The following is a 24,195-nucleotide window of genomic DNA, read 5'->3' as shown; positions in this document are numbered from 1 at the left end:
ATTTATATATTTATATTTGTCTATCAGCTAAATGCCTTTTTATTATAAACTCTTATGATTGTCATTAAGTCTGAGATGGCCCTGAATGACTTATTATAAATGTTAACTGTTGACAAAATGGGCTGGGTGTTCCTAATACATTTGTGGTTTTCAATGTGGAAGCAAACAGCTTTCATACCAATTAATAAGATAATATTTCCCCCATTGCTGAAACTTAATTTTCTCTTGGATTCATTTCTTATGATTTACTAGCAGACATTCCACTATAATTATGAAGATTAAAGGGGGCAGACTGTGACTTACTCAGCTGTGGCAGTTAGCCTCATCTTTTATGGTCCAAACTTTCAGTGTTTGTACATGGGAATCATCAGAGGATAGAGTGGAAGATCTTGGGAAAATGTAATTGTGGTGATTAATTCTTTGAAATAGTTTCTACTTCAAAGTCTTCCCACATAGACAAATCTTTCATATTTTATTGCTCTGTCTTTTTCACTTCCAATCATTTAGTTTTTATTCCCTCAAAACTCTGTTCAAATTTCACTGCCTCCAAAATATCTCTCTTTATAAACTGCCATTTCTAATCATCGCATTAATCCACAGCCTCTAACAGTGGGCCCAAATTTTATACTACATTTATTCATGAATGTTTTTATGTGCTAAACATAATATCTCTGTCATTTAGCCTTCTGAATTCTGCCAAGATTCTAAAGTCAAATATAGGTTTATTTAAATTTTTTTGGTAATTTGTCTATTATTCTATAGACTTGTTTGTACATTGTGATTTTGCCATAACTATCTGTAGAATAACTATACTTTCCTTTTATTTATGGTAACATGAAAGAGGTCTCAAAAAGTAGGATTGAAGAAATAGAAATGGTAAAAATTGCTTTAAACAAGAAAAACCGAACATTAAAATTGGCTTTTAACCTAGTCCTAAAAAGTTGATAAAGGCTCAGACTCATCCTTTTCTAGACAATGAGGTTCCCATGAGCCTAGTCTTGTTACAAAAATACCCAGAGCATAGGAAATGGACTTTGTCAGACAAGGTATGTCAAGTGGGGGCAGATGATGGAATGTCTTAAAATACAACAGACATAAATGCATGCACAATCTGGAGAGCTACAGGGAATCATTTGAGGGTATAATGTAGTCACAGCAGTGTGACTGGCAGACTGGTTGATAATTTGCAGGACAGATTGGAAATGTGAGACTTTCTCAGAAAAAGAATGTTAGGTAACCAAAACCTGGAAAAAAAAAAAAAGAACAAAACAAAAGAAAAAGCCACCACAAGGCCATCATCCACAGAGAGTCTTGCAAGTTTCCATGAGCGGCTGACTGGGCTAGAACCTATAAGATACCTTAAAGTGATGGAGGGTGAGCCTGGACAGATCAAAACAGGAGTTGTATTTTATCACAGAGTAAATGGAATTCTATTGAAATACTTCAAGTGGAACTATCTATTTACATAAGCTTTTAAAGTTAAATAAGCCGATAGATTTTAATAAGTATGACTCTTTTGTTAATTGTATCAATAACTCTTCAAAATCACCCTAATATATAATTTCTTTCCTTTAGCAGCATAATTTCCCTCAGAACTATATTATAAGAAGAAGAAGCTGTTTTTTACTTTTTGTCTAGAAGATGCCTGCGAGACTTGATGATAGAAAGTCAATGTGTACAACTGTTTAACTTACAACTTTTAAAAGTTGTTTCAAATTATTTAGTCCATAGAGAGAAAAGAGACTAAAGGAGCATTATAGGATTCCACATATCTTGGTGCTTCTACTTATCACTAAATATTCTATAGTATAACTTTCAATTAAAAGTTTTGATTGATGTCTAAAAGATATTTACAATACAACTGTAAATAATTTTTAAAACAAGAACTATAACATTTAATAGTCATAATTACATAAATTGCTTTTCCTGGCACTCTTGTATTCTTTCACAACCTTAGCACTTTTACAAAAAGAAAAATACAAAATTACTGAATGATCAAGTTTATGCTATTAGTCTAATGCAATGGTATTTACTAATACCTTTCTGCAAGCCTGCTTATAAGCAAAATTAAGGAAAAAGTGACTAACTAAATTAATTCAAGTTGACTGAAATGTAGTGGTGTTTAGGATAGAGCAGACTCATTCCCACAGTGGTATATGATAAGAATGGTTAACTCCTCCACTGACAGAAGGTAATGAAAGTAAACATGATGTAGTTTTAATAGATATGTTTCAGCTATGTTCCAGACACTGAGCTAGGCACTCATTTAATTTTTTAAATTTCATGTGTATAACAGTACCATAAGATAAGTATTATTATTAGCTTCCATTTTGCAGATTAGGAAACTGAAACTTAGAACAGGAAACTGAAACTTAGAACAGTTAAATTGGCTCAAAAGCATAGAGTTGGTAAATTGTAAGCCAGAAATAAGCCAGAACAGTTTGACTTCTGTTACTAAAAAAGTAAATTGGAGATGAAATTAACATTTTAGATAATTTCATACTCAAAAACAATTAAGAACAAAGTTATAAGAAAAAACTATTCAAGAATGAAAATATGAAATCAATCTGGGGAAATAAGAATAAATAAAACTTTGTTTAATCTCAAATAATGCCAGAGATAAAGTTATTATTTGAATTTTCTACAGTTTCCAATGGTGCTTTTATGAACATGAGTTAGTTTGCTTTTTAACCACTGAAGATAAACAAAGCAGAATAGTCTGGGACTTTCAGACAGACAAATAAAAGTAAAATAGATAAGAGCATACAAATAAATTATTAATTTCAGTTAAATGAAGTTAAGAAAACACAACTTGCATCTTTATTCCAAAATGCCTGTGCTTTTAGTTATACCCATAGTATATTGCACATACATAGAACATGCATAAAATATGTGCCATGATGGTTGATGTTAAGCAGGAGCAGAAGACTTGGGCCCACTGTCAAACTTTACCAGCTATAAGCATATGCCCTTTTTTCCTGCCTAATCCTTATCCAGAGTTATTAGCAAAGGAAGTCATGGGCATAGTGATAAAGAGTTGTTTGATAAATACCCTGCTCACTAAGTGGGCAGGTTATACCATGAGTGCCTTAAACTCAATGAAGCAAGAAAATGCAAAATTATGATTAGATGTAGCCCTAAATTTTCACCATTTATCTACAACAAATTATGTTATTTGGTACACTTTGTTAAAATGGGTTTCATCTCAAGATGAAGTTAAAAGTTGTACTATTAACTACATCATAGCCTGGAGTTGGAAAGTGAGAAGGAAGGCAGCTTCAACCTCAGAGTCACCTCGTTCATTTTGCCAGGATCATGAAAGAATAAAAACAGAGACAGAGACTTGAGATCACAAAGCAAAGAAAGGAGACAGGGAAGAGAACATAGTGGGAATATTAAAGATAAATTTACTGAGGATGGAAAGGGTTTGAAGATGATGAAAAAGGAGGAAAATGCTGAAAATAATTCTATCATAATATGAAGACCCTAGATTGCTTAAAGATATTTAAAAGTCAGTAGATAAATACATAGATTTAAAAAAGAGAGCAAGAAGGTGAGCTAAATGTAATATTCATATTGTAAATTGGTTATAAGTTGGTTTGTCAAAATAAAAATTACACCAAAGTTACACAAACAAGGACGACTTTATTCTAGACTATTATAATAGGAACTGAAATCATCTCCACAGAAACAAAAGGCAGAAATAATCTTAAGCACTGAGGAGAGCTAGTGAAAAAGCACTGGAGAACATTAAGGAGAGATTGATCAATAGGATGTTTTGAGCACATTGAGTTACTCACGAGTTTGCAAATGTTTTTCAATGTGATTAGGCCATCTGTGTTTACTAACTGGTACCCATTAAAGAAGTTAGGCACCTTCCATCCTACAGAAACTGGGAGATCAGGGCACTGTCTCCTTTGATGTTTTCATGTCAAAGAAATGGTCCCCAACTCTTTGATAAAGACATTTCCTGGGTTGTAAGACTGGGAAGAGGCTGGAAGAAAATTTACATAAATGTCAAAGGGACAGGAAACAATGTACAATTGTACAAAGAGGTTAAGGCCATAGAGTCAAGAAGAATCCTGTCTAAAGTTTAGTCAAGGTGAGGGTAATGTTAAGGCAATAGATTCTAGTAAACTAACAATCGGAAATATATAAACATCAATTTTTTTCTCCAGAAAAGTAACACATGTCCTGGGATTTCCCTCATCCAATAAACACTTACCAAAAAACTCTTAAGTTTTAGCTATAACTGAACCAAAGACTTCAGATACAGAAATGTTGAATAAGACAAACATCTCTGGCCAGAAGTTTCTCATAGACTAATGGAGGTAAATGTGAGGAAACAGACAATTATAAAGTCTTAAAAGTACTATGTCTGCAATGCTCTAGGAACAGAGAAGATACAGCACAACTCCATCTGGGCAATTAGAGAAAGATGGGGCAACCACACATGGAGAACAGTGTGCAGAAAATGGCAGAGGAGTTAGAAACTAGTGTGTCAGTTCATGGGAAAGCAAATAGCTTACTGTGAATAGAATGTAAGGAAAACGTGAGGTTAACGATAGAAAATGAGACTTTTCTATGCTCTAGCGAGGAACTTAGGCTTTGGGAAGACTGTGATGCTCATATTTGAATTTTAGAAACACACCCTTGGGGTCAGGATGGACGATGAACTGCAGGGGAAATATAATATAGCGGGAGACCACAGTAAAATGTGCAATAGTCTGGAAAAGAATATGGGGTCAGGAGATGGTACACTGAATAAATCAGACTGCCTGAACATGATAGAAGAGGTAGTATAGGGATTAAAAATGATTTGTAAAATTTCCATTTAAGGTGAAGAGATGTGTACCTTTTTATCTTCAAAAAGGGCAAGGAAGAAAGAGTTATAAGACTCAATTTATGAGTGTTGTTCTCATCTCACTTAAGATGAGAGTGATTCTGGACTTTTATATCTTACAGTTATTTTAAAGTTCAGATAAGGCTGTTATGTGAAAATGCTTTCTAGAAAGATCCAGGCAAATATGAGACTCCATTATTTTCCCTTCTCAATTCTTTTAAAATATATGTATTGTTTATCAATTAATAAGTAAATATATAAATAATAACTTTCACTATCAAAAGTCAGTATGAATTTTCAAGGTAGTTTCTTATGAATATAAAAGACATAGATAGCTCAATAACACTTTTCAGGATTACTGTAGAGTTTGTATATGTCTGGCAAGAAAAATCTGATCCCAAAATTACAATACTAGAGACTTTCTAAACAGTGTGGCTCTTAGAAAAATCGTGGTCCTGTATACGGTTTCTATCTGATTTAATTAATCCTTTTCTGCTCACCACCCCCTTGATTCCATTATATTGCTGAGTTTTGATTTTGCAATGCTTTCTAGAGGTGCACTTCACATAGTACTACTGTGATTGAAAAATCAATTGTAACAATCTGCACATTTCTGTGATTAAAAAGAAATCAGGATAATGAAAGGAACATTTAGGGGATAGTACTGAATACATATATGCCTAACATTAAAATAAAACTAATTATATTTTAATATATTAATGTTGTGTTCTTTACTCAGCTCCTAAACTATAAAAATCTTGATAAACCAAGATTTATATTCTATATTTAAGTTCTAGCACGATGAATACAAAAACTTTCAATGTATAATTTTCCCAAGAAAAACATTCTGTCTTTTTATGTCAGTTCTCATTTTGCTTTATTTCTATGAAAATCTTCATGAATTTTTAGTGTAATTATAAAAGAAAACAGTAGAGTGAAAAGAGATATTTTGGAAGAATTAATGAAAGAGTTTGACAGTGTTCATGAAAATGGGCCAAATGAGGAGAAATTTGGTGTTACATTAAAAATGTCAAAATCTATGTTTTAATTTGATTAAAATGATGAATTATTAAAATATATTCTTAAACTGTGTTCATGAAGAAAGAGGTTAAATGGGAAGACAGTGACTTAAACATTTAAATCTCATTTTGAGTTCACAAATATACCCAAGCATTTTCATTTTGTTTCTCAATCTTTTGGGTATTACAAGTTTAAACCAGATGTACTTTGGTTCAGGCTTTGAAGTAAGTTGTAAGTTGTAGTGTGTAGACAATAGAATACTCATTTAGTTCTGTGTTCTATATTTCATGTAAAATATAAATTTTACAGGCTTGGTTAAAATGCCTAGAGCTTCAAGGGAGGTGAGGAGGGTGGGAACAAGTTACATAAATGTAAAGCAGTCCTTTGAAGCGTTTTATGTTGGTAGATGCATGCTGTGTGTGTGTGTGTGTGTGTGTGTGTAACATCTAATACACAAAGGCATGCATGAGGAGGGTTCTAAATGTTAATGACATCACATTCAGCAACTAGCTAAGAAATTTTCCTAAGACTAAAGAAAGAAAAATAGATTGCATTGGTCTGTGCCTGCATGAGTTGTAGAACTACATCATTCACTGTAATGATAATTGGATGTGTCTGTTCAGATTTATTGGGATGCACACTCAGATAATCAAAGTTTCAAATGGTTCTGCAATGAGGACATATGGTAGTTGAAAATATCCTAATCGTAGGGTAGCTGATATGCAAAAATAGAATTTCCAGAGTACTAAGCAGAAGAAGTTCCATTTCTCTATATGGAAAGAATATCAATTAACCTGATATTCGGATACATACATGTTTAATGCACTGCTATATATTCTCTGAAATAATGTCATGCAAACCAATTCATATCTAAATAAAATGTTTATCAATCAAAACAAAGTTTAACGTGAGAAAAAGAAATGAAATTATTTTCTGCAGCTCTTATAAGTAAAGACCTTATTTCCAGGATCACTTTTTATATAAAAAATAAAATAGAAGTAACAGGCTCAGAAAGTAACTGGAGGTGACAAGTTTTGGAGTTTCTGTTGATAACCATAAACCCAACTTTTTTTTTTTCTTTTTCCCAGATGACGACTGATGTCAGGAATGCTGGAGAGTTAGCTTAAAAGAACATAGCTCCTAACAGTTTTAGTCAGTGGTCAGTTAGCTGAGTTGATTAAAAGCATCCATTAAAAGCAAAGTCAAAGATCTAAATGATTCCATGTTTTCAGATCCGTTGCTGTTTACTTAATGGCTGTTATCCAAAATACGTAACCCTGGACATGTTAACTATGCATACTCTTTGTAGTTGAGACAATGTGTGGCTGAGACCATGTATCACTGTGCCTTTAGAAACAACTTACAGTGTCAGTTTCTTGACTTTTTCATCAGCAAAGGCTCATGCATTATTAACTTCCATGGCATCTTGGGTTCTCCCTACCACCACACCAGTTAAAAAATATATATTGGGGGATTGGTTAGAACTCAAATCAGATCTCTGCTTCTTCAGTCATACTTCTATTTGAGAGAGTAAACTTAAACTTGTTAAGCTTCAATTTCCTTTAAAGTAAAAAATAGATATTAACGCCTATGTAAGAAGGTTGTTGTAAAAGGTACAAACTTTCAGTTATAAGTCATGGGATGTCATGTCCAGCGTGGTGACTATAGTTAATAAAACTATATTGTATATTCAAAAGTTGCTAAGAAAATAAATCTTAGAAGTCCTCATTTTAAGAAAAAAAATCTGTAACTATGTATGGGGCATACGTTAATTAGACTTATTGTGCCTTTTGCAATACATACAAATATCTAATCATTATGTTGTACCTGAAACTAATATTATGTTATATGTCAATTATACCTAAAAAAAAAGGTTATTGTGACCATTAAGTGGGATGATGCATGCAATATTCATAGCACATTACCTGACAGAAGATAGGCAGTCGATAACTATTCATAGAATGAATGTTTTCATCCAAGTATAGTCTGTATAAAGAGAAGTATAAAGGGAAAGAAGTCCCACGGAGAAATTAATGGTATCAGGTATGAAATCCAGATGAATTTGTTTTATATAGCTGCCCTTTCAAGAGGCAGTCTGGTTCTATTCAAACCACAAGAGTAAAAAGGCAGAAAAATTCTAAAGCAATGCTTCTCAGATTTTATGTGCTTATGAATCACCTAGTAATCTTTTAAAATTGCAAGTTACTACTCGGTGGGTGGGATCTGAGAGACTACTTTTCTAGCAAACTCCAGATGATGCATATGCTGCCTGTGCACTGATTATACTTTAGCAAAGTCCTAGAGAGGCAATTTAAGAAATACTGTACATAAATTTGTATTTATCTAGTCCAACATTATTTCCTGGAACAATAGCTTAAAATTTATTAATTCATTTATTCGCTCAGCAGAGGATTATTTAGTGTCTACTATGTGCCAGGAACTGTTTCAGGTTTTAAGTATAAAATAATGAACAGGACAGATAAGGATCATGCCCTCATTGAGCTTTTAATCTAGTCATATGATCTGGCAATAAACATGCAAACAATTAATTTAAATAATTTCTAGTGGTGTTTAAAACTATATCAAAAATAAGATGAAGTTACTGTGAGATTGTGTATGGTCACTTACGCCTCCTTTAGGAAGGAGACAATTGAACTGAAACCTGAATACTGAGAAGCAGTCTGCTGTATGACGATCTGAAAATTTCATACAAAGAGAATGCAAAGGCCCTGAATAGCAATGAAGGAAATAAGACATATGAAAGCCCCTCTTACACTAGAAAAATGTCTAGTAGGAAGAATAGTCATCATTATTATGTCAATTGTCAAATATGAAATGCTTTGTATTATGATGAGTTTTGTACTCAATCTATATACCTATGAATCTGCAATCTATTATTTTGTTTTATTGGGATATAAACCAGACCTTGAAGCCAATAAATATAGAATTAAGAGAGATCCCACAGATTAGAGCAACTAAAAAAGAGTGAAGAATAGAATGATGACTCAATTTTCGCTTTAGTGAGTCTTAACTAGTAAGAATGCCTAATAACTTAAGACCTGCAAACTAGTATTTAACACCTTAAGTGCATTCCAATTGACTTCTGATTTTGTCTAATGATTTAAGATCCTGCAAACCAATAGATATTAATGTGTTAGAGCATTTCTAATTGACTTCTGATTTTCTGTCGTTTTTTACAAATGTATGAATAAAAGACTGTACATTAAACGGTGCTCCTAACCTTCCATCACTGAAAAATAGCTTTAAGTTTGTCTGATAGCAAGGAAGAATGGCAAAGTTAGTCACTGTGCCTGTTGCCCCAAGACACACATTTCTGATCTGTTCATCCAGAATTATGGTTATATTCTGTGGCAAAATAGCAAATTAAGTTTTGCTTGTTTGTGTGTTGTTTCACTTTGTTCCATTGACCTCATTGGCACCCTACATTAACCAGCTAAGCCACAGAGTTCAGACTTTTTTTCATACTGTTTTGGTCATTTATTTGTAATTATTTTGGTTATCTTTGACATTTATTAACAGCAACAATATTTTCTTTCTCATTGGCCTTTTGTATATCTCATTTTATTCATTCAACAAATACTAAATGAGTGCCAGTCTCTAGAGCTCTAAGGGCAAAGGAGGAAGTAGAGTGAGATGAAGCTTGATAGGAAAACAAGAGCCAGGTCATTTGAAGTATTATAAACTTTCAAGAAATCTGGTCTGTATCTTAAGAGCAATAGGAACCTACTGAAGAGTTTTAAGCACTTAAGTGACACCATCTTTTGCCATTTCCTTACCTTGTCATTGTTCTCCCCCTCTCCCAATGGGACTACCTTAAATGATGGTTTAATAATGCTATCCTATCATTTACATTTCCTGTTATTTCCAACTAACAAACTTTTTAATGAAAGAAAAGGTTGCCAATTGTAGAAAATTAATTACCTGCGAGACACAAGAGGGTTTGCAAATAGAGATACCTATGTGTTGGGTCATGAAACATATGGTACATGCTATGGATAGAGTCATTATTTGTAAATGGTGGCACATCTCAAATAATGAAATAGAGGGGAACATATTTCATTGATGCTCCTTATTACAAATGTAATATTTTCAGAATAAAAATTACTTACTGGGCAGATATCTGCAGCATAAAAATATTTTTAACATTGTGCTTGATCTACATACATAAGCTTTATATAATAAAAGAAGATGATAGATGATAGATAGATAGATAGATAGATAGATAGATAGATAGATAGATATCCATCCCTAAGTGAGGCTTCTTTTATTATATATATATTTTTTTCTGGTGTTCTTTTAACATCTGGCTATAGTAGGCAGTCACTCTTTTGGCTTTATTTTTAACTAAGAACAAAGGAGAAATAACCTAATTTATTTCAGTGCCCATCTGGTTTCAATTGCTCATTTTACATTTATTGAAAAATGATAGATTGTTGGTGATGATGTCTTCCCAGGAGAAGAAGTTGACAGACAGCTGTGCAGAGATGCCATCTTACCCATCCCCGTTGCCTGTTATGCCCCGTGCCCAAGAGACTGTGTACTCAGCATGTGGTCTGCGTGGTCCTCCTGCTCTCACACCTGCTCAGGGAAAACCACAGAAGGGAAACAGATACGAGCACGTTCCATTCTGGCCTATGCAAGTGAGGAAGGTAAGGTCACCAGCTTCAGAAGGGACTCAGATTCCTCTCGGGAGTTGGCATGCATTCTTTGTCTTGTCTGGATAAGATAATATTCTAGAAAAATAGACTTCCAGAAATCCAGCAACTCAAGGAGATTTAAGACTTGTTGACTGATTGGGTAACTTGCTTCTATTCCTGCAAATTGATCTTGAAAATAGATCTTTAATAAAAGAACAAAGACTTTCAGAAGTGAATTCACTTTGCCTTTCCTCCCTCCTAATAATTTAAATCTTTTTCAGTTCAAAGTGTTAAACCTGTGAAGAGTCTGTAAATGGCTACCAATTCTAGATGTCAGGTTTAATTCTTTTTTTTCTCTATTTCAGAGGTCAGTTTTTCTCTTTAAAATCACATTCTACCTTCTCATAAATAGGCATATAAGTTCAGTAATAAACTTTATATTAAAATTAACACTGACATGGCTGTTGCTTGACTGAAATTTACATGAATTTTCTACCATTCAGGCTGTGAGATCCAGAAGTCTCATCCGCAGACCGTCTTTATATTTAAATATATTGCTCTTCAATCAGTTCATCCTATCGGGTGCATAAAGCATGTTTTGTCATATAGTCATACTTCACATGTGCTAGCTTTATTGTCAAGAAATACGAGGCTCTTGGTAATTTTCTCTCAAGCTTATATCCAAATGCTAATTTGGCCCCTATGTGACTGGGTGATACAATGACATACTTAATCTTGTCATTCTGGAAAATAACACAAGAGTAACAAAAACATAGAAGCAAATCAAGTTCTGTCATATTAAAGCATGTTCTGTCTCAAGAATATATAAGTATATGTTATTTAAATATTATTAAGCTGAATGACTTCTCATTCACATGATAAACTGTAATTTCTGTTTTAGGAAGCATATGTTTCTCCATGTATACCCCCAAATAATCAATTTTGGAGGAGTTTTTAGATAGTCCATTTTGTCTTTCTATTTATTGAACATTTTAGTAATAGAAACCTGATAGTATTCTTATTTGATCAAACTTGCTATCTATGTATGTAATATATATGCAAAAATATAATTACTTTTGCCTTAAAACAAGAGAGAAAAATTTAACATATTAAAAGTCAACATATGAGAAAACTGAATTTTCTTACTGTTCAAAACTTTTTTTTGTCTCCTTAATATAAATTTAACTGTTTGCTACCCCAAAAATGGTGTATCCACAGGACCTAATAGAAAAATAGAAGCTTTTAGAGAGACAATTATATTCTCTGTATTGTCAAACAATAACTCTAACCTTCTATAGATTATATTCAAACTTCAAGCTCTATCAGCTCAGATTATGTCTTGGACTTCATTAAAATTAGATCTATGGTAACCTTGCTTCTTATAAATCCATTATACTCTGCAGACACTTGCTGTATGACTAGTAATGAGTGACTTTTCACCCTCTGAGTCACATGGCAGAGATTTTGCCATGCTTGCAGAATTCACCAGATCATTATTTCTATAGAAATAACTTCATGATGCTTCAACACTGAAAGGTCATGAAATGCTTTAAAGGCAGAAATTTATGATTGCTCTTTGATATGTATCATCCACTTAGTTGGAAAGGATGAGACTTCAATAATTTTTAATTAACTCTAGCAGGGGCATCATAAGCAAGCCATGCTGGAAAATTATAGATGTTTATGTAGTAAGTCATAAAGGCATGGATAATTTTAAATGGGAGCCATAGAGGAAATTGTCAATGAGGAATCTTCTACTGTTTGTCTCTGTTAACAACAGTTACAAAAATTGGCATAATTATATGAAATATTTAATGAAGAATCTATCCTTCAGAAACTGTTTATTATTATTTATTGGACACACACATGTTTTCTCTTCCTCAAAATAAGCCTTTTATAATTCTGAGATATTTTTAAATGGTTTAGGAACTATATTTGCAAGAAGTTTAAAATGTTTTTCTGCAATTAGATAACCTTTTATAATTCTATATAAAAGTAGGTCTTTCTATTATCCCCCAAGAATTAGTGTTGTATATATCATAAATGTTTTTAATTTTCTCAAGATCAGAAAATTATTGTGATAAACTTTAAGGGAAAAGAGTACATTAGTAAAATTATATATTGAGTTTTTAAACATAAAATTATATGATTTTCTGGTAAAATAACATTTGGACCAATTCATGTGCAAGATATTTATCTGGATTTACAAAAATAAATGCTGCAACCTATGCTTTTGTTTATCTCAGTCAGAACTTCATTGTTAAACATTATATGAAGATTATATAACCTCTTATATTAATGAGGACAGACTAAATTTAGCTACAGACAGCTCAGAAGTACAGTAACTTAAAAAGAACAATTACTTCTTCCTTATGGGAATTTCGCTACAGTGCTGGGTAACTCTCCAAGGCAATCTGTCCGCCATAAAATGTCTCAGCATTGCACCTCCATGTAAAGACCTACTTCATAATCCCCATGCCAGTGGAAGATGATAATTAGAGAGTGTGTCTGCTGATTTAAAAGAATCAGCATTGAGTTCTTCCATCCAGAAGTGATTTATATCATTTCCACTGACATTTCATTGTCAAAGAAAGTTATACAGTCACGACTTTAAATTGAGCCTAACTTCAAGCAGGGCAGAGGGTTGGGGGTAATATAATTCTACTGTGTGCTAGAAAGAAAGAAGTGTTGATTACTGATCTTACCCCTGGTCTTCTTATTACATGTTTGTGTGTATATGTATGTCTGTGTCTATATCTGTACCTATAGCTATAGCTATATCTATGTCTGTAGATGTATGATAAAGGAATATTCCATATGGCCCCAATTCAGTAGATAAAACAGGCATCTCCATTGTTAAAATGTTATGACTTTTATTTTTTGCTCTTGTTAAACAAATAATAAAATAATAGAATAGCACTTCTTCTTCGTACTATTCTCTTTTCCTTTCCCTTTTTTTCCCTTCCTTTCCTTTCTAGGATTTTTTTCTCTCCCTTCCTAAACAGCCTTATCTAAAAAAGCCTTTAGGTGAAGCCAGGCAACTGTGCCAGTGGATAAGGGGTCTCAGTGGTCCAGAGTGGGTTGTCAGAGTCCAGTTCAGTAAACCCTGAGTAGACTAAGCAGTGGGGCGCAAGGATTGCATAAGAGGGTAGAAGCAGCAAGCCAACAGAGGATGTCAGGGCACAGGCAGGATGTAGAGGGAATCCCAGCATGGAGGCAGCCAGCCTAGTGTGTAGTGCTAGAGCCAGGCAGGGGTTGAGAAGGATTTCTATGTGGGGTGGCCTGATGTCAGAACATGGGCAGAGTGATAAAGAGAGCCTGTGAGTACAGCAATGGAGATGATGGCAGTGAGAGATTGCGGGAAGGCGGAGGATGTTCGACCAAATAAGTACATGTATTAAAAATCATAGAAAGGAGTCAGGTTTCTTATTGTTGCAAAAGGGAGCTACAAATATGTTAAGAAAGAAAACTAGAATAAACTGTATCGTATTATATTGGAATTGAAAGTTACTAATGTGAATTCATTGTTCAATTTGTAAAGATACATAACAGAAAAATGTAAATGTAAGTATGATTTATATTATATATTAGCTGAAAGGACCTGGGAGTTGATATATATTATATGTATATTATATATGATATATATCATATATAATATATAATATATACTATATATGATATATATCATATATAATATATATAATATATACCATGTATATTATATATGATATATGATATATATCATATATATTATATATGATATATATTATATATTAGCTTAAAGATATATATTATATATATTATATATATATCATATATATTATATATTACATATAATATATGATATATATTATATATTAGCTGAAAGACACCCCAATAGCAATAAATACATACAGTGCTAAGATCTTGGTTCTAATACCATTCTCCAAAAATAAGGAACCAGGGCTCTTTGGATAAATGGCTGATTCCAGGGCTAGAATAGGAAAACTACAAGGTGTACCTGGAAGATCTTGTGCCAGAAAGGAAGAAAGAGGAGAACATGTCAAAAGGTCACAGAAGCTAGCTTGAAGGGTCTCCCACTGACCACACATGGAAACAATTTTAAGGCCAAAATAATAGTAATAAGATTATAACCCATTAGATAAAATATGAAACTATGGGTCTGTATTTAATATTAAAATATGTTAATTGAATATCTGATGAAGAGAATTATATTTATAGTTTTAAGTATTTCCCTAATGGAGAAGTCTGACCAGACACCACGTTAATCCAGTGATCAAAGTTTACATTGTCAATAATAGAACAAATAAAAATCATGAGTTCCTGGTATGATGCAATGAGAACATGACATCACTTCTGTGATATTCCTGCCAAAGATGCATATCGTAGAATATAATCATGAGGAAACATTTGAAAATCACTAATTGAAAGACATCGTATAAAATACTGGCTTTCAATCTTCAAATTGTCTAAATTATGGAAATTAAGAAAAGACTGAGGAACTATTCCAGATCAAAAGAGGCTAATAAAACATGACATCTAAATGTAACACTTGAATCTGAACTAGATCCTTTTGCTATAAAAAGAACATTTTGGGACAGTGGCAAATCTCAATGGGTTTGAGGATTAGACAGTAATAATATCAATCTTAATTTCTTGATATACTGATCTCAAATATTGAATGTGCTTATGTGTAGAAAAATGTCCTTATTACAGAAAATAGATACTAAAATATTTATGTAACAGGGCTTCATTTCAACAAGTCTTTCCAAATGGTACAAGGAAAAAAAATACTGATAATATACTTTTAATTTTCCTATAATTTGAGATTGATTCAAAATTAAAACATAAAAAATAATAGAATAAAAACAACTTGCTTTTCATACAATGTTGAGTAATATTGTGTACCATATTATTATCAATACACAAAAATTATCATAAAATGCTTCTTATTGAAATGCCATTTAGAAACTAAACCAAGTGGTAGCAACTAGAGATAGATAGTTAATATACTGGAGAAAATAAAAGTGTTTCTTTTCAAATTAAAATATAAAATTTGTGTGTGTGTGTGTGTGTGTGTGTGCGTGTCTGTATCTTCCAAAACTTTGACTTCTGGTTAAATATAATTGGTAATTTGCTTATTAACATTGTATGATATCTTGAGGTAAAAAGTCTTTCTTGTATTGTGTAAACTATAGGGTGGGTCCCAAAAGCTACTTTAAAATTATGTTAGAAGTCCTAAAAGGATGCAATCTTTTAACACTTAAGTGTTTAGCATATTTTTTATATAAATAGTAGTAGTTTGAATATTAATTAAAATTAAAAACTGATGTTAGATTTATAGCCTTTGATTTTGAACCTGTTGCAAATTCTTAATAAAAATGGTTTAAAAAAGGAAAAAGAATTTTAAAAATGTTTTCCACTGAGTATAATAACAACTTCTGTTAATTCTCATTATATAGTTAATTATTCTTGCAGAGCAAGAAATGAGAGAATGTTTATTTTTGTAAGGATCATAATGACCTGATGTTATAACTTTATCAGCCAAATTTTAGTGTGCTTTTACACCTGTTTTGTACATGTAGAAAATAGATGCAAATTGAAATCAAATTATACTATTTTTTCTCAATTAGTAGCCTTCAAAAATTATATTTTACAGTATAAACCATTGAAGAGAGGAATATTTCTAATCTTAACTTGTTCAGTTTTTATAGCTAAATGATTTTAATCTTAAGAACAAAGAAGGGCACATTTACATTTTCTAGAGGAATTTGAAGAGCCCAGGATCCATTATATTGGTATATACACACATAACTCTGACTCCTAAGTAAATACTATTACTTACTCATCTTCATACCATTGACTTTGAAAAAAAGAGTTCTCCTTCAATCTGCCCCTACAGGACTAGCAAGCAGGATTTATGCAGATTTCACAGTGGAAAATCTTCTATCTCTTACTGCAAGGAAAAAGGGATGGGGGGTAGGGAGAGAATGGGAGGAAGTGCTGCAGCAGAATCTCGTGAGGTTCCCTATAGCTAATGCTCTTCCAATTCAATTCCTGAAACCATGCCACTGCCAATGTGATTTTCACCCAGCAGTGGTCTGCTATCAAGGGGTTTGGGCCTCAATAGCAGGCATCTGAGTTACAAGCATCTTAAAACTGTAATTCTTGGTACACTAACAGTCTCTTCTTAACATGAGCCCAGTCCACTTTCTTATCCTCTTTGCCGGTTACTTCCCTATGTGAACTCTGCACTCCAAATGACTGTATCAATATCGCTAATTCCCAAGGTCATACATACCTGCCTGCCTTTGCTTTTATTTATTTTCTCTTCTTCTGTTTAAAGAAAATTCTCCTTTCCTTCTAGGCCTTCAAGAACTCTCCTACCTGAGGCATTTTTCAGTCCTACAAAACTAATGGCATCTGACACTTTTGAATCTCAATTATACTAAATACCTCTTTTAACATAATTATTATATTCTAGCTAGAATTATACTCATTTGTATGTTTATCTTTTCCCTTCTACTTTTTCTCACTGCATTATAAGGTCCTTAAGAGTAGAACTATTTCTAATCCCTCTAGGTATCTCTTGACTCATCAAACATAAACATTGCATGTTGCACTCAATACATACATATCCAAATATGTTTTGAACAGGTTCTTTTTTTTTTTCAATTTGCCATTTAAATTGTAAAAACTTCAATGCCTGAGCCAGAAACACCATAGGTCTATTTAAATGTGTACTAATAAAGCTTTTATGAACTTGATGTGTAGAGAAAGAAAAACATCACTTTTTCATTTCTAAGAGAAAAGTTTCACATAATAGTTGATATTTTTATATCAGCATTTTATATCAGCAACTTTATTTGGCAGAATTTCATCAAAGTATTATAAAGACTTTCCCTTTAATGGAATGATAGAAAGCTTAAGTAGTCACATGAGTGTGAAGCATATATTTTTATGTATGAGAATTTTTTAAAACTATGCTTATCACTAATTTTGTCATGAGTGACATTTTATAATTTCTCCAGTACTATGGAAATATTCCCAGATGTCAGGAACCAGATCTTCCCATAAATAATAAATAAATTCAATATTATATCTATCAATTTTTCTACCATAAAATTATTCCCCAAACCAAATGACGATGCTGCAGTGACTGATTATTCCAAGCCATGCTTTCGAAATTGCCATATCGTTGTTATAATTAAGACTACTTTGGGGCTTATGTGTACAAGTATCCTGACATCAGCCAAAACTGCTGATGTGGCTTTAATATGGAGTCATGCAAGAAAATAAATAGCCTTTATGTCTGTAAACTTAACAGCTATCTTGCACTTCCTCAACACATTATTGTAATGTTGTAAACCTTTTTATCTTAGCATTTTTTTTCCAAAGCCATCTAGTTAATTCCAATGTCAAAAACAATTCAGAGTTTTAAACTCACAGTTTAAACAGCATATGAATACTCATAGTGAAAATGGGATAAATAAAGAAACTTTTTTTTGGTAAATCAATAATTTTGCTATTAAATATATAGGTATGGTTAAAATGGTTATATAAAGTGTATATAGAAAATATCTATAATTAGCATGTGTTTGTCTTAATGATAAGATTGGATAAATCTAGAGCCTCAGGGAATGGATAATAAGAGTGCTCATTTACTTTTCCCAAATCCAATTAGTATGTTTTAGGATTTGTTTCTATTAAAATCCTAAATTTCTTTTCAGAGGCTGCCAGGGTCACTGAGCTGTGATGGAGGATAGGATGTGAACTGTGACAGATATTTTCACCTTCATGAAGCAGGGGACGTTAATGAAATACTGTTTAATGCAGGTTATTCTGATGTTGATCTCATGTTTAACACTGCATAAATGATTCTAAATCGCAGTTAAATTCTCCCATATACCGCCTCCTGATTTAATTGCTGAATAGAGGGATGTCCTTAATCATAAGTGGAGTGATACCCGAAGATCAGCTCATGATGTGGATTTGTGTTTTTGCTTATGACTTTTACCTAAATCTCAAACTGTTGAGGTCATCTTTCATGTTAGAGTCACTAGATGTTGAATCACCTTTTCTTATATATTTTTAACTTTTTGAAACTTGCTTCCTAATATCTAAAACCTACCTCTTATTATTTTTAATATTTCTTCCATTTACTATTACAGTTATGTATGATGAATCCTCAAGGTTCCCACCATTCCACATTAACAATCAGTTATTTTCTGTTCCTAAAATGAAATCCAGAGGCTATGTAAGTTTGAATAGACCAAATTGATAAAGTAAGCAATAACTTCCTCCAGCCCTCTGCTTTTAACATTATAAAGCTTTTTCTTTTTGTAATTGCCATTGTAAATAGAATAGTGTTAAAAACAACAACAACAACAACAACAACAACTCCATAAACTCCTAGCTATTACTGAGGCCATATTATTTAAGCTGTATGGACTCATCCACTTCATCATTTTTTCACTTGTAAGGCAGTAGTGGATGTAAAATGAGATCCCACCTACAAAGTATTTAAAGTGGGGCTGACACATAAAAAGGATTTCATAATGACAACTCCATACCATATTCTATCGATTAAAAGACACATCTGTTTTATCCTTTATCATCTCTATAACTATAGCATCTTACATTGGATGCATTTTTAAACCCATCATGGCCAAGCAGCAGTTATAACATAGTTGTCATTGATAATATGTGTGAATTATGTGGTTATTCCTGGTGGTAATAGCAATCCTGTGATATTTCTACCCCAAACAAACAAAAACAACAAAGGACCATTTGAGGAAGAAAAATAAACCCTTCTTCATTTGCTTGCTTGAACTTTGCATTGACATATTCTGGTGCAATTAATCAAAACTTAGAGATGGGTACCAGTATCCTGAGAGAAAACCCTAGAGATAAGAGCATTCTTTTTAAGAAATCCTATATCATCAACATTTTTTATGCCACAGAGATGATACTGTGCAGAAGAACACAAAAGAGTGTGAGTTAAAAGTGACTCAATAGATTTGTATTGTGAAAGTAAAAAAGTTTTAGGAATACCTCCCCTTTTAATGCATGCAAAAAAGTGATATATGTCTTTAAAATTATGTAAATAAGTCATATAAATCTATTTTAATAAGTATATAATAAAAATTAGAGTTGATAAGAAAACATCGTATTGTAGTTTAATTTGCAGGCATTCCTCTTTCCTTGAGCTATATATAGCGATGGTATATCTCACAGCCAGATGGTATATCTGACATCTTAGATTTAAAGAAATACGGTATTACCATTACTATATGACATTTCTGGGAATGCTATGGAAGATCAAAAAGAATCAATAGATTTTAAAATCCCTATTTCTAATCACCCTAAAGCCTAATAAATTAAAATAAGTAGCAATTTAAAACCTGTAATTAAGATTTTCAATTAGGGAGATAATATTTGAAAATACACAGTCTTAATGTCCATGTTTCTCCAGTTCAGCAATCACACAGGCTTCAATTGTACCTCATTTTCAGCTTCTCTGGAGAACAATGGCCTGTCTCTTTGATGTTCTCCACAGTCCTCAAAAGCAGATTTCATGTACACCCCATAGTTTAAGTTTTAAGCTAGACCACGCCAAATGAGGTGAGAATAATATGTAATTTGTCTTCCTCACAATATGCTGGTCACATGCTATGTGCTAGTAAATGGCCGGTATCATTGTTATTGTTAAAAAAAAAAAAAAAGATAAGGTTTCTCTTGGCACCATATCTAATCTGTTAACTTTGTCCATTTTTATAGGTGGAGCTCCCTGTCCAAATACAAGTGCTTTGCAAGAGGTGCGCAGCTGTAACGAGCATCCTTGTACTGTGTACCACTGGCAAACTGGTCCCTGGGGCCAGTGCATTGAGGACACCTCAGTATCGTCCTTCAACACAACTACAACTTGGAATGGGGAGGCCTCGTGCTCTGTCGGCATGCAGACAAGGAAAGTCATCTGTGTACGGGTCAATGTGGGCCAAGTAGGACCCAAAAAGTAAGGGCTTTAGAATGTCAACAGTAAATCCTGTGGCCAGCCATGCAGGGGAGCCCAGGCTTCACTTGCTTCATGAAATTGATGCTTGTCATACCTGTCCTCAAGAGTAAGATTTGTTTGTTTTGAACGTCAGCCACTGATAAAGTTACCACATCTTCAGAGTGTTGTGCCTGGGATCCATAAATTCTGTAGAAACCTTTCTATGTGATATGTACTTTCAGTTTTATAGTCACACTTTCTGCTTTTATTAAGCTAGTGAGACAATGAAAGCAGCGTTTGCTGTTGACCTGGCTGATCAATAATGAAAGTATATGAAGTCCTAGCATGTAGGTCATCCATGACCTCCTATATTACCCGTAGGCTGTGAAGGCTGCCAATCTAGTTTAATTGGGCAGTAGCCTTCTATGATCTCGCCTTTTATTTCCCCTAGCAAATATCAAAAATACTGAGGCTGAACTTATTACATCTTTTAATGGCTAAATGAATAAGCTATTTACTTTCAAGAGAGAGCCTTGGGATAGGATGAATGTTATGATAGGTAGAAAAATCATCAGTTTCTTACTGTGGTTACAAATAATGTAATAACACAGCAAACTATTTGCTAGAAGAGAAGGCAAAGAACTGGAGAATTGGCATATTATATGTGCCTTGTGAGAAATATAAACAAAAACAAGTCATGACATAAATAGGTTAATCATTTTCAGAGAAATTAATAAATCAACTCTAAAACTATATTTCTTTAAGAGGTAAAGATATTTTTTTTTTGAGATTTAGACAGAATAATCTTTTAAAATTCAAACCATCTTAGCCATGTGAAACATTGGAAAACCAGTCACGTTTGCATTGTATAAAAATGACCTCATAATTTCTAGATACTTGGCCAACTACTTCAATATTATGTGTGATCATAGCAGGCTACTTATTTGATTCTGGCCACAGTTTTCAGTGTGTTGAAAGGATTTAATGAAAAAAAAGTAGTAGTAATTGTAAATACTCAATAAATCTTAGAAATTGTTACTTTCTCTTAAAAATTTGAGATATTTCTTAGTGTTTCAGGGAAATGATAATAAATAATGTACCTGATATATAAAAAACCCCAGGGGATAAATAAGAATCCCATTATGAGTTGTTTTTACCTGGCTCGGGTTCCAGATGTTTGGGATATTTTGCCCCATACTTTGTTTATATAGTTTGAAATTAGGTAGCATATTAGAAAACATATGGCAAAATACTTGAATAAATTGGGAAACTATTCTACATGCTTAATAGGTAGCCCCAAACCATTATTTTAATAGGATAATGCTAAAGTTGTGATGACTCTAACAAAGGAAATGAAAGTGCAGTGCGTTAAAATTCAGTAGCAATAATAGCAGGAGCAGAAGTTCCAAGTCCTGGAGGAATCTGGGTCTTGCTGGGACAAGCGCAGAGGTAGAAATATTTACCGCGAAGGGTTAGTTATAACCTGACCAACCTGTTGTGGCACAGGATAGAGTGTTACTGTGCTGAGCTTCTACAAGAATACTCATTCTGTTCCTATTTTATAGTAAGTCACCTTTCAGATGTTGATATTGACATTTTCCTCACTTGTGCAAACTACAGAATATTTTGCTGAGCCTGGATGTACATGTGTACAAGCCTGTGTGTGTGAAAAAGGCTGCTGGATTCATGTCACTAAATCATTCAATAAGGGGGGTGTCCTGAAGCTCCATGTCAGACCACCACGATAATCCATTAAAAATGTGCTTTGCCCTTGCAGCCTTTATTCAATGACCTGGATACATGGATACATTTGTTAAATCAAATAGATTTATTTTGCCCTTAAAGTTCTGAATAAGTAAGCAAATACTGTGAATTCAAAAGAAGACTTTATTGCCCTATGCCTAAATGCTAGTTTAATTCAATGAATGCTTTTCAGTACTAGGCATTTGAAACAGAAATGCAAATAGAAAACTTGTTTTAAACTCTTCTTAATATAATAGATTACTGTGAAATGGTAAAATCAATGTTATTGATCTTATCTATTCTCTGAGTAACAAACTTCAACTCCTATCACATCTGTTTAATTTGACCTTGAATAAGATTTTGGGGAAAATCTATTCCCTGATTTAAACCACAAACATTAAATACAAACAGTACAAAAGAGAAAAGAAGCATGTTGACTGAACCAACTGCCTCGCCAAAGGAAGTCTGAATTTATTTTATTGGATGTAATCTAGGCTGTATAATTTATCTTTGTGTGTTCATTTAGTGGCTTTGTTGTTAGTAATTTTGATCTCCACAGTTAGCCAAGTATCTTGCTGTGGATATTTCTAAACTAAAACAAAATTTTGGAGGTTGTCAGTGATAGCATTATAAATTCTACTGATTTATTCAGGACTAAAATTTGAAAAGCATGCAATTGAGTAATGCTCTCCCATGGTTAAAATTATAAAATTGCCTCATTGAAAAGGAATGCTTCCCATAATAACTACTAATCAATAATTCCATGGTTTCAAAAGAATTAACAGGATTACATGTGAGATTTTGCCATATAATATTTCCTAGTTAAGAATGAATGTTAAATTATGATTCCAGTGATTAATAATCTGAATCGTAACAGTAATTTAACTTCTATGATTCACATCTAAATGTGTATGTCATTCATGACTTTGAGTACTCATAGCAATTAGGAAAATACAAACTTATTCTCAATGTAAACCAGGTAGATTATTTCTTTTTGAAATGTTGAATTTAATAGATTCTGAATAAATCCTAGTGTTATAGAGTGAGAGAGAAAAATATGTATCTGTATAATTGAATAGAACATAATATTTATGTATGAGATAGAACATGTAAGTAAATTATTATAATACAAGATATATTAAAAATAAAGCATTAGCAAGGTGCTATAATTATGGGAAAGAAATTAATGATTATTTTTCAGTCATAGTTCAGTTCTAAAACCCTGATTAACTTGTTAAAATACAATATATCTTGACCTACAAAATATTTGGCTTCTCTCATGGAGAGTATTTTTAAATTTCATATTTTACTAATTTGCCAAGTTATCCCATCAATGGTTTTACTGGTTGTTTGGTTTATTTTTTCACTGCCTCTTAGCTTACTTGTTAAAGATTTATATGACCTCAAAAGAGTATTTCCTACAAATCAAAACATTAAATAACTTTTAGTTATGTGAATTATGTTATTGTGTTTTGTTGTTCTGATATACATCTTCAAATGTTAATGCTCCTAGACAATGGCTGACCACTAGCAATAGTAGAATCAGACTGTGAAGATGCTAAGAAGAACTGGGAAATTTAAAAATCATATAAGTATACAATAAACAAGAGAGTATCTTTAAAACTTACATATCCGCTCCCTAAAATTATCTTTTAGAAAGTGAAAACCTTATATCATGTAAGATCTTTCAGTGTTTTGTGTTTCATTGTGATTTTTCTTTTGTGTTTCTAATAAATAATATATTTTGGTGTGTTTTAAAAATAATAATTTAGTTAATTTTACCATAATTTATGTCAAGAACACAGTGTTTTATTTTTCTTTAAATTACTGATTGACTTTTTGTTTTATTTATATTTAATCTTTTTGTTCCAAAAAGTATTGTAACATAAAAATATTTAAAATATTTAAAATTCTGTAATTTGAAGCTATGAACATAA

The 24,195-nt window shown here is 32.6% G+C and overlaps 1 protein-coding gene across 6 annotated transcripts in view; it reads left to right on the top strand.

Moving 5' to 3' along the window:
• Positions 1-24,195, top strand: part of THSD7A (thrombospondin type 1 domain containing 7A) — a 360,172-nt gene that overhangs the window by 252,600 nt on the left and 83,377 nt on the right. For all 6 annotated transcript variants that reach the window (XM_039862397.1, XM_039862396.1, XM_039862399.1 and 3 more), the window contains 2 exons: positions 10,339-10,533; positions 20,302-20,536. In XM_039862397.1, the coding sequence (XP_039718331.1) occupies positions 10,339-10,533; positions 20,302-20,536 (430 nt within the window). The remainder of the gene's footprint in view (positions 1-10,338; positions 10,534-20,301; positions 20,537-24,195) is intronic.

Source organism: Pteropus medius, unplaced genomic scaffold, assembly GCF_902729225.1.
Source record: "Pteropus medius unplaced genomic scaffold, Ma_sr-lr_union100, whole genome shotgun sequence".
Lineage (NCBI taxonomy): Eukaryota > Metazoa > Chordata > Mammalia > Chiroptera > Pteropodidae > Pteropus > Pteropus medius.
Note: the sequence above shows the minus strand (reverse complement) of the source record. Positions and strands in the feature narration are given on the sequence as shown.